We start from the raw sequence: 12,362 nt of genomic DNA, 5'->3' as shown, positions 1-12,362 counted from the left end.
CTTTAACTTTGTGCTTCTCTCATCGGTCTTAGTTTGAACTCTCCATTTGACAATACCATCTCCCGCTAACCTGAGGACAAAGCCCATTATAATACTCTGCATGTGTGAGTATAGGGCCTTGCAAGTGGTTCCCCCCCCCCCATGTTCCCCTTGGCCCCATGAGTAGAACAGATAACCTAAAACAAAACCAGCATCATGCAGTGCCTTCGAAAGGAAAGTTTCTCACTCAAGGAGGATGGTCGCTTGGGAAGGGGCTCCCTAGTTCCATACCAAAGAAAGTCCCAGATTCTTAGCCTGCTCTTGAGGATTATACCCCAATCAACCTTTCCAGATTTGGCTACTCATATTTCCCTACAAGATACCACACTTGAAACTAGACTACTTCCTCTTTACAAGGTACGCTTCACATGCAAAGGCCTCTATATTTCTGCCCACGCTAGCAGTGGAGACAGCTGGTCTCCTATTAAATTTAGGGCTGTGAGTGTGATCAAGCTTGGCACAAATTCAATGATAAGTAAGATACTTTAGATATAAGAGGATCTTAGGTAATAGTATGGGTCAGCTCCATAATACCCATCCAGGCATTTTAAGTGATCATAAAAGTCATTTTATTCAAGAAGGATTAGGGAAAAGAGAATCAAGCCAGTATTAGATCTATCTCTAGGGTCAAAAAATTCTCTATAAAAAAATGAGTGGTCAGTGAATTGTATGGTATATGAATCATATTTCACTAAAGCTGTTACAAAAAAAATAATAGGTAGTGGTATACAGTATTCAGGTGCAAATTTCCAAAAGACTAATTAAAGAATAGGAGTAGAGAATATTGTTTGGAGGCTGTCCCTCCACAACCAGGTCTTCAAGAAAAGCAGGAGCTGACCCACAGGCCTCTGAATTGACACTCAGACACTCTCAGGATCAGATGCTTGGCTGTCTGCTGACCTTCGCAAGGGCATCACTGACGACATCGAGATCATGCTGCAGCTCATTCATGGCACTGGTTATGCTCTTGGTGTCTTTCAAGATCTGAATACTCCGTGTGTATGGATTATACTTCACTCCAAATGGACGCTTAATTGTTTTGGTAAATTCTCTGTTTAAGAAAACAAGTAAGAGGCAACCAATTTCTAGGAAGCAGAGGATGAAAACTGAGCAACAGCAAACCTATTTCACACACTAGGTGAAAGACACATCTTTATTAGTTGTTCACACAACCAATCTGACAACTTTCCTACACAGCACATGCAGAGATCCCCTAGAATCCTACACAGGTTGGAAACCTAAAACTGTCATAGACACATCCACCCCTGCATTGCTAGGGAAAGATCCTGTGGGTGACTTTATTGGTGATTTATTACTTTATATATTTCTTGGCTACAGTAAGGAGACCAACTACAGTAGCTTTATCAGGAGACAATGGCAGCACTTGACCACCTAGTAACAGACCCCTCAGCTGTGATTTACCTAACTACACCTGCACACCTACACATTTGCGTGTGCACGCACACACACACACATACAGAGGCCAGGAACAGTCCTGCCTCCTGCACATGGACATTCTTTCTGTTTAGAATGTCTGCCTCTAACCTTCTCTCAAATGACCTAACTTCCACCCTTTCTTCATGCATTCAAGTCCTACCCTCTTCATCAAGTCAACATTTGAACTTCTCATTTGGCACCCCCAAGAACAACTGTGTTCAGGACCCCTAGGAACACAGCGGAGGACAACCGTACATGAGTAAGGGCTGAAATGCAGCTTGCAATCCATCTGGTCTACCCAGAAGGGACCCCTTGTTCAAGTCTGCGCAAAGGGGCCATATGTGCTAGAGGAAGCCCTGCTAGTATTGTTATTGGGTTCTGTGCCTGGCCTAACTCCGCAAGTAACAGAAAATCTCTGGAAGACAAGGAGCATGTCTTCAACCCCCATATATCCCACAATGATCTCACTGTGACCTCAGACCCCTTCCACCAAATATTTTGTTGATTCTCCTTCTATAGTCCTTTCCTTTCCTACTACCTCTGTCTTGGCCCAGGCTCTTATTTTCACCTTAAGTATTACAAAAATCTCCTGAGTAGTTTCTCTGCCTCCAGTGTCCTCCTTTCTTACAACACACTTAGCTGATTAATAGTTAAAGCACAGTAGGTCACCTGGATGGCTTAGTAGGTTGAGCATCTGACTCTTGATTTCAGCTCAGGTCATGATCTCAAGGTGGTGAGATTGAGCCCCACATCAGTTTCCATGCTCAGCACAGAGTTTGCTTGAGATTCTCTCTCTCCCTCTCTTTTTGCCCCTCCCCCTACTTGTGCTCAATCAATCAATAAAATCGTTAAAAAAATAGTTAAATCATAGCTTCATTGCATCACACTCTTATATTTTTCCACCTCCCTTACCTTTTTTACACTGTCCCTTAGCCTAAAACTTAACATATCTAAATCCTATTTATCCTTCAAGTGCTTTCTCAGATGCCATTAAACTTTCCCTGTTCCCCCATCTGGAATAAATTGCTCCTGAATAAAATGGAGAACAAAGTTTCATCTGTATCTCTCTAAGGCTTTCTATGCTGTTATATGGTAATTTGTATACAGTTTATTTTCCTAATAGATTAGAAACTCTGATGGGAAGAAACCAGTTTCTCAATGTATCTGATTCATATATGCAATCACCAAACATCACCATAAACAACATACTCTAAATATTTGTTGTGAAAGGAAGATACATCATAGGCAGAAGGTACCTCCTAGGCTTCTAATTATCCAGCTGCTTACTTCTGTGATTTGTTACCATTACTGGACCTATCTTTTGTAGAGGGAAGTTAAGACATGCGGAAGATATACTTTACCTCATCTTCTCCTTTGCATCTTCAAAGCTTTCAGATACAAAGTAGACATCCTGAAAAGTTGTGATGAGACATTCCTGTTTGCAGGTAATCTTGGGATCAAAGGGCTTTACTTTGGCATGTCCAGAAAGTGAATGCTAGAAGACAAAGAGTCAGTGAATCAAAGAATACTGTTTAATTTCATGGATCACATCCCAAACACAACCACCAGAATCAGCACACCTCTGAAGGTACTACTGCAATGGCCCCAACCTACAATTCCAAACTTATTTCCTACAGCATTATCTAAGCCACGGTATACTCCAGCAAAACAAATGGCTTGCTGCTCCCCATAAATGCCCCAAGACCATCTCCATGACTTTGTTCTAACACTCAGGTGTAAGAGGCACCTGACAATATTTATGTATATTCCTGCATTATGACACCTACTTCCTAGCCTGCACTAGTAATTTCTATACATGACTTATACCCACCATCAGGTGGTAGACTCCTGAGAGCAAGAAGTACCGTGGACAGTATTTGACACACACCCATCACTCAGCAAACATTAAGTTCATTTCTTTATTAGATAAATAAAATTCTCAAAAAATTCCATAGAATTTAGGAGAAGTTATTGCTAACACACTAAAAATGGTGAGGGAACAGCAAAACTTTGTAAGCAAAAGCTTTAAAATACTTTTTATATAAAAGATATGTCTATTGGGGCACCTGGGTGGCTCAGTTGGTTAAGCGGCCAGCTCTTGGTTTTGGCTCAGGTCATGATCTCGGGGTCCTGGGATCAAGCCCTGCATGAGGCTCCGCACTCGGCAGGGAGTCTGCTTGGGGATTTTCTCTCTCTCCCTCTCCCTCTGCCCCTCCCCTGCTTGTGCACTCTCTCTTTCTCTAAAATGAATAAATAAACCTTTAAATAAATGAAAGATATGTCTATAGTGTGTCAACTATATTCAAAAAAAAAAAGAGAAAGAAATTAAGTAATTAAATTCCACATATAAGTAAAAAACATTTAGGGTATCTCCATAAACCTAGGAAATAGAGAAAATTGTCTCTTAAGTAATGTTTACTGCCACCCCAAGTATTTTCCATAGTATGCACTTGTTCAAATCCAAAAACTCTTCCAGGTCATATCAATTATATTAAGTAAACATGGCTATGTGGAGAGACTTATGGCTTTTACCTTAAGTTCACTGATAGAAGAAAGTAATCCAGCACCAAAGACTCGCAACTGCCCATCTTGTTTACAGAGACCAAACTCCACAGTGAAAAAGTAGCACTGGAGAAGGACATTGATGTTACTTTCACAGCCTGAATAACTCAATTTAAAACAAACTGCAACTCTTAGTCACTGACCCAAAGTGCGCTGGAATAAAGTTCAAGATCCCCAGACTTGTTCCCAAGTATTTCTACAATCTGGCTTTATTCTAAACCAGCACTTCTCAAACTGCTGTTCCCAGGACTCTTCTATACTCTTAAAAATTACTCAGGACCCAAAGGACCTTTTTTTTATGTGAGTTAAGACTGAAAACATTTACATGTTTGCTAATTAATTTTAAAGTGTAATAAACCATTTTATGGTAACATACCAAGTTAATGCAAAATAACTATATTGCACAACACAAAAAAAGGGTCAGGAAAGAAACATTGTTTTACATTGTTCCCAATCTTTTTAAATGTCTGTCTAGATGTTATTTAATGTCTGGCTAGAAAAACAGGATGGATTCTCATATCTGCTTCTATAGTTAACCTGTTGCCATATGTTGTTTTGGCTGAAGTATATGAAGAAAACTCAGCCTCACACAGATAAGTAGTTGGAAGAGGCTATGTATTGTAATAGCCTTTTCAGATAACTGTGGATATTCTTCTTTGACACTACATCAAAACTCAACAAGTGGTAATTTCTTGAAGTTCAGCTGCAATGTGGAATATGAAACCATATCAATGAACTCTAGTTCTTATATTGAAATCCACTTTGCATTCTGAGTGGATCTTTCACTCAAGGACCCTGTGCAAGGTTTTCAGGAACACCAGGGGGTCCCCAAGCCACGATTTGAGAAGCACTATTGTAATCATCTAGCCTTTTTCATACTACCTCCCCCACCCTAACACACTCTGTTCCAGCTTCTTGTCATTTCCCCAGATACACCAAGCACCTCCTTGTCTTTCCTTGTGTGCCCTCATCCTAAGATGCTCTTTCTTCCCTTCTTGGCAGGTGAAAACATGACTCATCTTCCCTAGGCTAGTCCAGATACTACTCTTCCATGAAACCTTCCCCAAGCCATTCTCTGACCTCCCAGAACACTCTGCCTGAACTTCTCTGTAGAGTTCATCCATTCAACACAACTGACTCCCTAAGTTGTATATAAATTCCTTGACGGCAGGAACCAGGCCTTACTCATCTTTGTATTTCCAGCACGGTGTCTTGTACCTAATGTTCAAGAACATTTTTAGCATCATTTTCAGAGAACCTATCATTTTTCTGAAAAAAGATCTACAAATAATTAACATTATTGAACTCTAGTGTTTCTCTACCTTTTTTTAAAGCCTATATGTCCTTTTGATGAACCTTAAAACTTCACATCCTCCTTTAATACTATTGAAAGTATTTAAATTAAATTAAATATGAGCAAAGACAAATTTTCTAACAGTCATCTTGAATATGCACTTTTAAACTCACACTCCCATCCCACCCCAATAAGAATTACTGATCTATACAGCTATTTTCTAATTTATACCGTTGCCAGTTTTTGAACAGCCTCCTCTGAAGCTCCAAGGGAAGCCAGGCCAATTTCCTGGGAGAACTGCGCAAAACTAGGTTCAGCCAAAAGGGGGACGTGACCTAAGAGTTCATGGCAAGTATCTCTGAAAAAGAGGTACAGGTTTGTCACTCTGTGATGCTTATGTCACATATAAATGCATGGTCAACAATTCAATCAAGCCAAAATCTGATCTTACTTTTATTCAGGCGGCATTACTTTGCAAATGGACCATGAAGGACACTAACAATTTACTAAAGAAACTATTTTGGTTCAAAACTTAGGCCATTCACAAACATATACACATAAGATACCCATAGACATGTCTGCCCCACACCCCCACCAAATCAGGTCTCTGCTCAAATGTCACCTTCTCAGTGGGTCCTTGTCTGATCACACCTTTCAAAATAGAAACACCACACATATACCGCTTTCCCCTTTCTCTGCTTTATTTTTCTCCATGGCACTTATCACCATTGATTGGTGATATTAAATATATATATATACACATTTATATATATAAATGTATATATATTATATTATATATTTTAATGTATTTATATATTTATATATATATATTTACTTGTTTGTTTATTATCTCTATCCCCCATTGGAATATAAATTTTATGAAGGCAGAAATTTTTGTCTGATTCTTTTTACACTCCCTCTGCTTAGACTAGCACCTGGCACCTAACAGGTAAAGGTTGTCATTTAATAATAGTAATGATAATGGCTAACATATATAGAGCATGGAGCGTGTATTATGTGCCAGACACTGTTCCAAATGCTTTATACATGTTCATTCATTTAATCTTCACACAAGACTCCTGAAGGAAGTACCATCTTGACAAATAACTATTTGATGAACGAATATTAAACAGAAGTACTCACGGCTCTGGGGTATAGAGAGGGTCTGAACTGTGTCTCACGTACTGTGTGCAGTGAAAAACCCGGAAGGCTAAACCTGATAAGAAATCTCTTGGTGATAAGTAACCAGCCACGGGACGGATGGAAAAACCCGTGCGCTCTGCAAAGCAAAGGAGAAAATGAAGAAAATCTTCACCCCAACAGACCATTTACTGTAACATTTTAATCCCGCCAGTGGTACCTAGCAGCACTTTGAGGGAGAATATGGAAACTAAATGTATCATGTGTGTACTCTGCAAAAGTAATAATTATTAAGCACTTACCATGGGGCCAGGCAATGCGTTAGACCTTACATATTACATCTCCTTTCATGTTTACAATTCGAGTTTATTATTAAAGTTTATTCTCCTCATTGTGACAACTATTAAACTGAGGCTCAGAGACTCAATAATGTGCCCAAAGTCACACCGTAGATGATAAAGGTAGAATGAGAGCCCAGGTCTTCTTATATTATACCTCGCTGTCTCCTTAAAGGGTTTAGAATATCTCCTAGACAGTCTTACTTCCTTTAAAAAAAAAAACAACCCAACTAGGTCTATTAATTTAGATCAAAATCACTTTTTAAGATATGCTATTTTTAGCCAGTACTTTCTCTTGCAAAGTATGTTTGATCTGAATTGGATGGTGCTCTTTGATTCCCCAACAGCTACAACTGCTTGCCCTGTGTAGAAGGGGGCCTGCCGGTAGGACAGCAGTGACTAGGGGGACCTCTATAAGCTCTACGCTTGCTGTTCATTTCAAACCCTCGCCCTCTGCTCTTCCAGTTCCGTCTGGTTGCTTTTGTACTTGGATTCCCCCACTCTCACGGGTAGACTTCATGGTCCAATAGAACTCTCCACAATAATGGAAATGTTCTATACCTAGCCTACCCAGTAGGGTAGCCACTAATCACATGTGGCTATTAAGCACTTGAAATGTGGCTAGTTTGGCTAGGAAACTAACATTTTGATTTATATTAATGTGAATTATTTAAACAACCACATGTGTCTAGGGGCCACCATATTCGACAGTGTAGAGAGTTCCTTCCAACCAGTGTTTTGTTTGAACTATCATTTAGGTTTGGTTTCCCTCTTTGACAGTTTCCCTTGAAACACCTTTAGCAACCTGTTCCGCATCCAGCTCATGCTCCAGACCCCAAGTGAACAGCTTTCAGTTTTGTACCCATAACAAAATATTTCCTCCAAATCTCAAGCAAATTTAATTTGGTAACTTCTGTAGCATATGCTTGCCCATCTTTGTAATACCCATGTGTGAGGTCACATACATTGGTTCTCTGTCATCCTTAATCACTTTTTTTAAACCTAGTTTTTATAGGAACCATTTTTACAAGTTCTTCCCTTATAAAACAATAGTGCCTTTTCCTGCTTAGTTTTTCTTAGTTTTGTGCATAATAAGAATTATGGAGTTGAATAAATATGTAGGTTTTTATGATGGTCTGTGTAAGAAATTCAAAGATAGGAATTTCAGACCATGATGGAAATAAACTAAACTCCCTCTGAGTGAAAAACATAACTTCTATTTGTTCCCTAATGTTCTAGTCCGCAGAGATCAAAGGGGATATTTATTTTTCTTATATATTGTAAACCCTGGAGATCACTGATCATTTTACTTCCATACTAGCTAGAAAAAATAAGGAAGCCTGAAGCAAACAGGCATGAAGAACTAAAAGAGAAAAAAAATGTCCTTAATCTTTGTTGATGCTTCTACTAGCACATCTTCTTCCTTGGGAAAATGATAGTCTTAGGGTGGAAAGGAGCTTCAGAGACCATTTACTCCAATCTTCTCCAAGGAGCCTGAATCTCCTCTACCACATCCCTGACAAGTGGGTGGAGAGCTTTTGCATGAAAACCTCCAGGGATGCAGAAATAACCATCTCATGAGCCCGTTCCATTTTCAAATGGCTCATTTAACAAGGTCTTCTCCATTTTGAGCTAAAAGCTTGCAGTTTCTATCCAATTGTCATTTACTTTAGGGCCATATAGTATTCCCTCTATTACCTAAGATGGTCAGCTAGTATTTAAATAAAGCTTGAATGTCCCCTATATCTCCAGGTTAAACACCCTAAGAGTCCTTCAAATTTTATTTATATAATACATTTTTCCAAGCCCCTTATAATTCTGCTCACTTTCCTCTACACTTGCTCCAGATCATGATTGTCCCTCTTCAAATGGGATGCCAAATACTCCAGGACAGAGTAAGGAAAATTCTGACCTCCCATATACTTGAACTTTATTCCTCTATTAAAAATTCTGTCATGATCACAACAGACTTCAACATTCCCCTTACAAAAAATTAAGCATATTACCTTTTAAAAAGTTTGAGACATCTTCCAATTGTGGGATATTATCTTCCCGGTACCCACAATATTTAGAAAGCAAAGGTAAGTTTTTGAGATACTCTCTGCAGGCATGGGTTGGGTAAAGTTTGTTGAGCTCTTGGAACACAGTTCCCCAGGTCTTAATCTCCTCTTCAGTGAATTCAACCTTGGGAATGGGGTCTCCACTAACGAGACAAAGAGAAGTTATTTTGAATTAGCATTCAATAAACAATAGCACTTATCTTTTGTTTACTAAATGAGCATAATTTACTCTATTCATTTATTATTTCAAAATTGAATAAGTTATTTTTATAATACACTTACTGTTTATAGTTCATAGCCAAGTCTGCAAAATACTTCCGTCTTTTACGGTAGACATTGTCTTTGAAGCCCTGATAATTAAAGAAAGGTTTAAAAATATCCATACTAAAAAATACTGACAAATGAAGGTTTCATTATTACTCAAGTTACAATATTAAAGGGCTACATTATTGTTATTTTGAGCAAGCACTGTTTAGAAATGTATGATCATTTTTATTTTAAAGGCAATGTTATGGGTGGGGGGATGGGGTAACTTGATGATGGGCATTAAGGAGAGCATGTGATATAATGAGAACTGGGTGTTACATGCAGCTGATGAATTACTGAACTCTGAACATCTGAAACTAATGATATACTAATGCTAAAAACTGAATTTCAATAAAATAAGTTAATAAAAAAAGGCAATGTTATATGAAAGCTTTATACTATTGTGGCCACTAAGATAAAAGATACTATAGATACCAAGATACAAAAATCTTATAGTGGCTACAAAAATAAAATGGTTTCAGGAATAAGAAAAGCATCATCCTAGTTAAGTACACAACTCTTTTCCAAATGTGAGATTTTTTTTCTTGATCGTTTGACTACTTCTTCAGCTATATTTTCCTATAATCATAATTAATAATAAAACGGTAATTAATAATACATGAAGTCATGACAACTAAATCTAGCCTTAGATTTTATCACAAAGTAAAAACATACTCATATTTGCAAAAGCAAACAATGCTAATAAAGAAATAAAATAGTAACGTTAGAATTTATACCTAGAAAAATATTTTTTTAAAATAGGTAAAATAAGACTTCAAAAAGCAAAGCCCAGGAGAAAACAGCCAATAATACAAAACAGGAAAGAAGGGGAAGACACTTGAAAGGGGAGAATGAGACTCATCTCTTTAACACAGATTTACAAGCCCCTCCTAGGCACCTGGCCTTGTGCTAAAATCCAGAGAAACAAATAGGAGCAAAGCAAAACCTGGGTCTTCAAGGAGTTTACATCAACCAATTATTATGAAACAATATACTAAATGCCTTATTAGAGATATGCCCAAAATGCCACTGGAACTCAAAAGAGAAACTCCTCATCCAGGTATGTGAAAAAGGGTAGTGAGAGTCAGGAAGGGTTTCCCAGCGATGACTCCCAAGCTAAGTCTCAGTAAAGGAGTGGGGACAGCTGGGTGGGAAAGGACAGAAAGGACAGCACCGATGACAGCACAGCAATGAAAAACAGCACGCTGTGCCTAAGGAAATGTGAGCTGGAGCTTGGAGAAGGAGGTGGAACATAGCGCGGACTAGTTTGAGGTCTGCTAGTAAAGGTCTGAAACAGCTTGGATTTCAGTCTTTGGGTAATGGGAAGTCATTGGTGGTTGTTTTTTTTTTAAATAACAGCTTTATTGAGATATAATTCACACACCATAAAATTTTAAAGTGTACAGTGTAGTGATTTTTAGTACATTCACAGTGTTGTGCAACTACCTCCATTATAATTTCAGAAAATGTTTATCCCCCAAAGAAACACCATACTCATTCACAGACTCTCTGCATTTCCCTTCATCTCCAGCCCCTGGCAACCATTAATCTGCTTTCTGTTTCTATGAATTTGGGTATTCTAGATATTTTGTATAAAAGGAATCATATAACACATGGCCTTTCGTGACCAGCTTCTTTTACTATCACAGTTTTCAAGGTTCCTCCATGTTGTAGCATGCATGCATCAGTATTTTGTGTTTTTTTATGATCACTAATATTCCATTTTATGGATGTATCACACTTTACTTATCTATTCATCAGTGGATGGACATCTGGGTTGTTTCCACTTTTTTGTTTTTATGAACAAAGCTGCTATGAACATTTGTGTACAAGTTTTTGTGTGGACATATGTTTTCAATTTTCTTAGATGGATACCTAGGTATCACTGGTGAGCTTTAGGCAGAAAAGGGAAAATGATCATACAGAGGTTTTAGATCATTCTAGTGACTATGAGGAAGATGGGTTTGAGGTGGTGAGCTGGAGGCTGGGAGATGAGTTAAAGGTGTGCTAATAGGAATAAACAAGGAACAAATTTAAGCAATATTTAGGAGGTAAAATCAATAGCACTTGGCAGTGGATCAGAAAGAAATTATTTAGTCACCTCTCCATAAACATGCTCCAGATTTTCTTACCTCTGAACCTTTGCTTATGTTGCAATGAACTGTCCTTCCTCCCCATCTCTTTCCTGCCAAACTCCTTTAAGGCCTCGTTAAAATGTTGCCTTTCTCTGATCTCTCTTCCACTAGAAGTGTTTGTCTTCTTGCGTACATCTCAAAGCAATTTGTTCCTGCCACTTAGCACTTTTCACAATTTAATCTCATGTTTATTTATAGATGTGTGCTTTATCTTTCCAACTAGACTGCAAATGCCTTGAGAGCAAGTACAATTGCAATTAATAAATTGCTCGATGAGCTATTATAGAAAAAAATAGGTGGATCAGCTGAGGGCCATCTAAGGCAATATGCAGTCAATGAACAGAGCTACTAAGCAGATCAAAGCACTGGTGCATACCGCTCCAAAATTGCACTCTTTTTTTCTCCACCCTCCCAGGACCATAGGACTCCATAAGCAACCTTAATGCTCTGGGCTTACTAATTCTCCAATTTATGCCTGTACACTGTCCCATATAATTTTCCAAAGAAACAACTTCCTAGTTCATCAACTGCCTAATAAACCAGTCGTGCAGGACAGCATGGGTGATAAGTCTTTCCTCCTCCTATCTTTACCCCCCACTTTCCAATAATCCATACCCACTTTAACAAAAATTGCTGCAGATACTGTCTTCATTTTAGCAGAATTCTTAGAAAAGCTCTTATTACTAGGAATGCCAGATATGGGACAGTGTTTCAGAGCCAGTGAAGTTAGATGCCTTCAGGAAGTTAGTCGGGATTCCGCCAGTGTAGAGAACTACCGGCACTTGCCGAAATCCAGATTAAAACCAGATCCTATTTAGTCTAGCATAAGCATGTTCTCCCAGAAAAGGAAAGAATTTCCCTTAATTTTTAGTTTGCTTTAAATTATTTTCATGAAAAGATTTATTAAAAATATTTACAGGAGGGTGCCTGGGTGGCTCAGTTGGTTAAGCGACTGCCTTCAGCTCAGGTCATGATCCCAGGGTCCTGGGATCGAGTCCCGCATCGGGCTCCCTGCTCTGCGGGGAGCCTGCTTCTCCCTCTCCCACTCCCC

General features: G+C 38.7%; 1 protein-coding gene across 1 annotated transcript in view; it reads right to left on the bottom strand.

Moving 5' to 3' along the window:
* Positions 1-915: 915 nt before the first annotated feature.
* Positions 916-12,362, bottom strand: part of TPH1 (tryptophan hydroxylase 1) — a 20,085-nt gene continuing 8,638 nt past the window's right edge. The window contains exons 4-10 of the mRNA XM_021685833.1: positions 9,153-9,220; positions 8,817-9,013; positions 6,476-6,611; positions 5,564-5,690; positions 4,009-4,104; positions 2,838-2,971; positions 916-1,090 (exon numbers count right to left, since the gene is read on the bottom strand). Coding sequence (XP_021541508.1) covers positions 916-1,090; positions 2,838-2,971; positions 4,009-4,104; positions 5,564-5,690; positions 6,476-6,611; positions 8,817-9,013; positions 9,153-9,220 — 933 coding nt within the window. The remainder of the gene's footprint in view (positions 1,091-2,837; positions 2,972-4,008; positions 4,105-5,563; positions 5,691-6,475; positions 6,612-8,816; positions 9,014-9,152; positions 9,221-12,362) is intronic.

The sequence above is a fragment of the Neomonachus schauinslandi genome, chromosome 11 (genome assembly GCF_002201575.2).
Source record: "Neomonachus schauinslandi chromosome 11, ASM220157v2, whole genome shotgun sequence".
Classification (NCBI taxonomy): domain Eukaryota; kingdom Metazoa; phylum Chordata; class Mammalia; order Carnivora; family Phocidae; genus Neomonachus; species Neomonachus schauinslandi.
The sequence above is the reverse complement of the archived record's forward strand: the minus strand, read 5'-3'. Positions and strand labels throughout refer to the sequence as shown.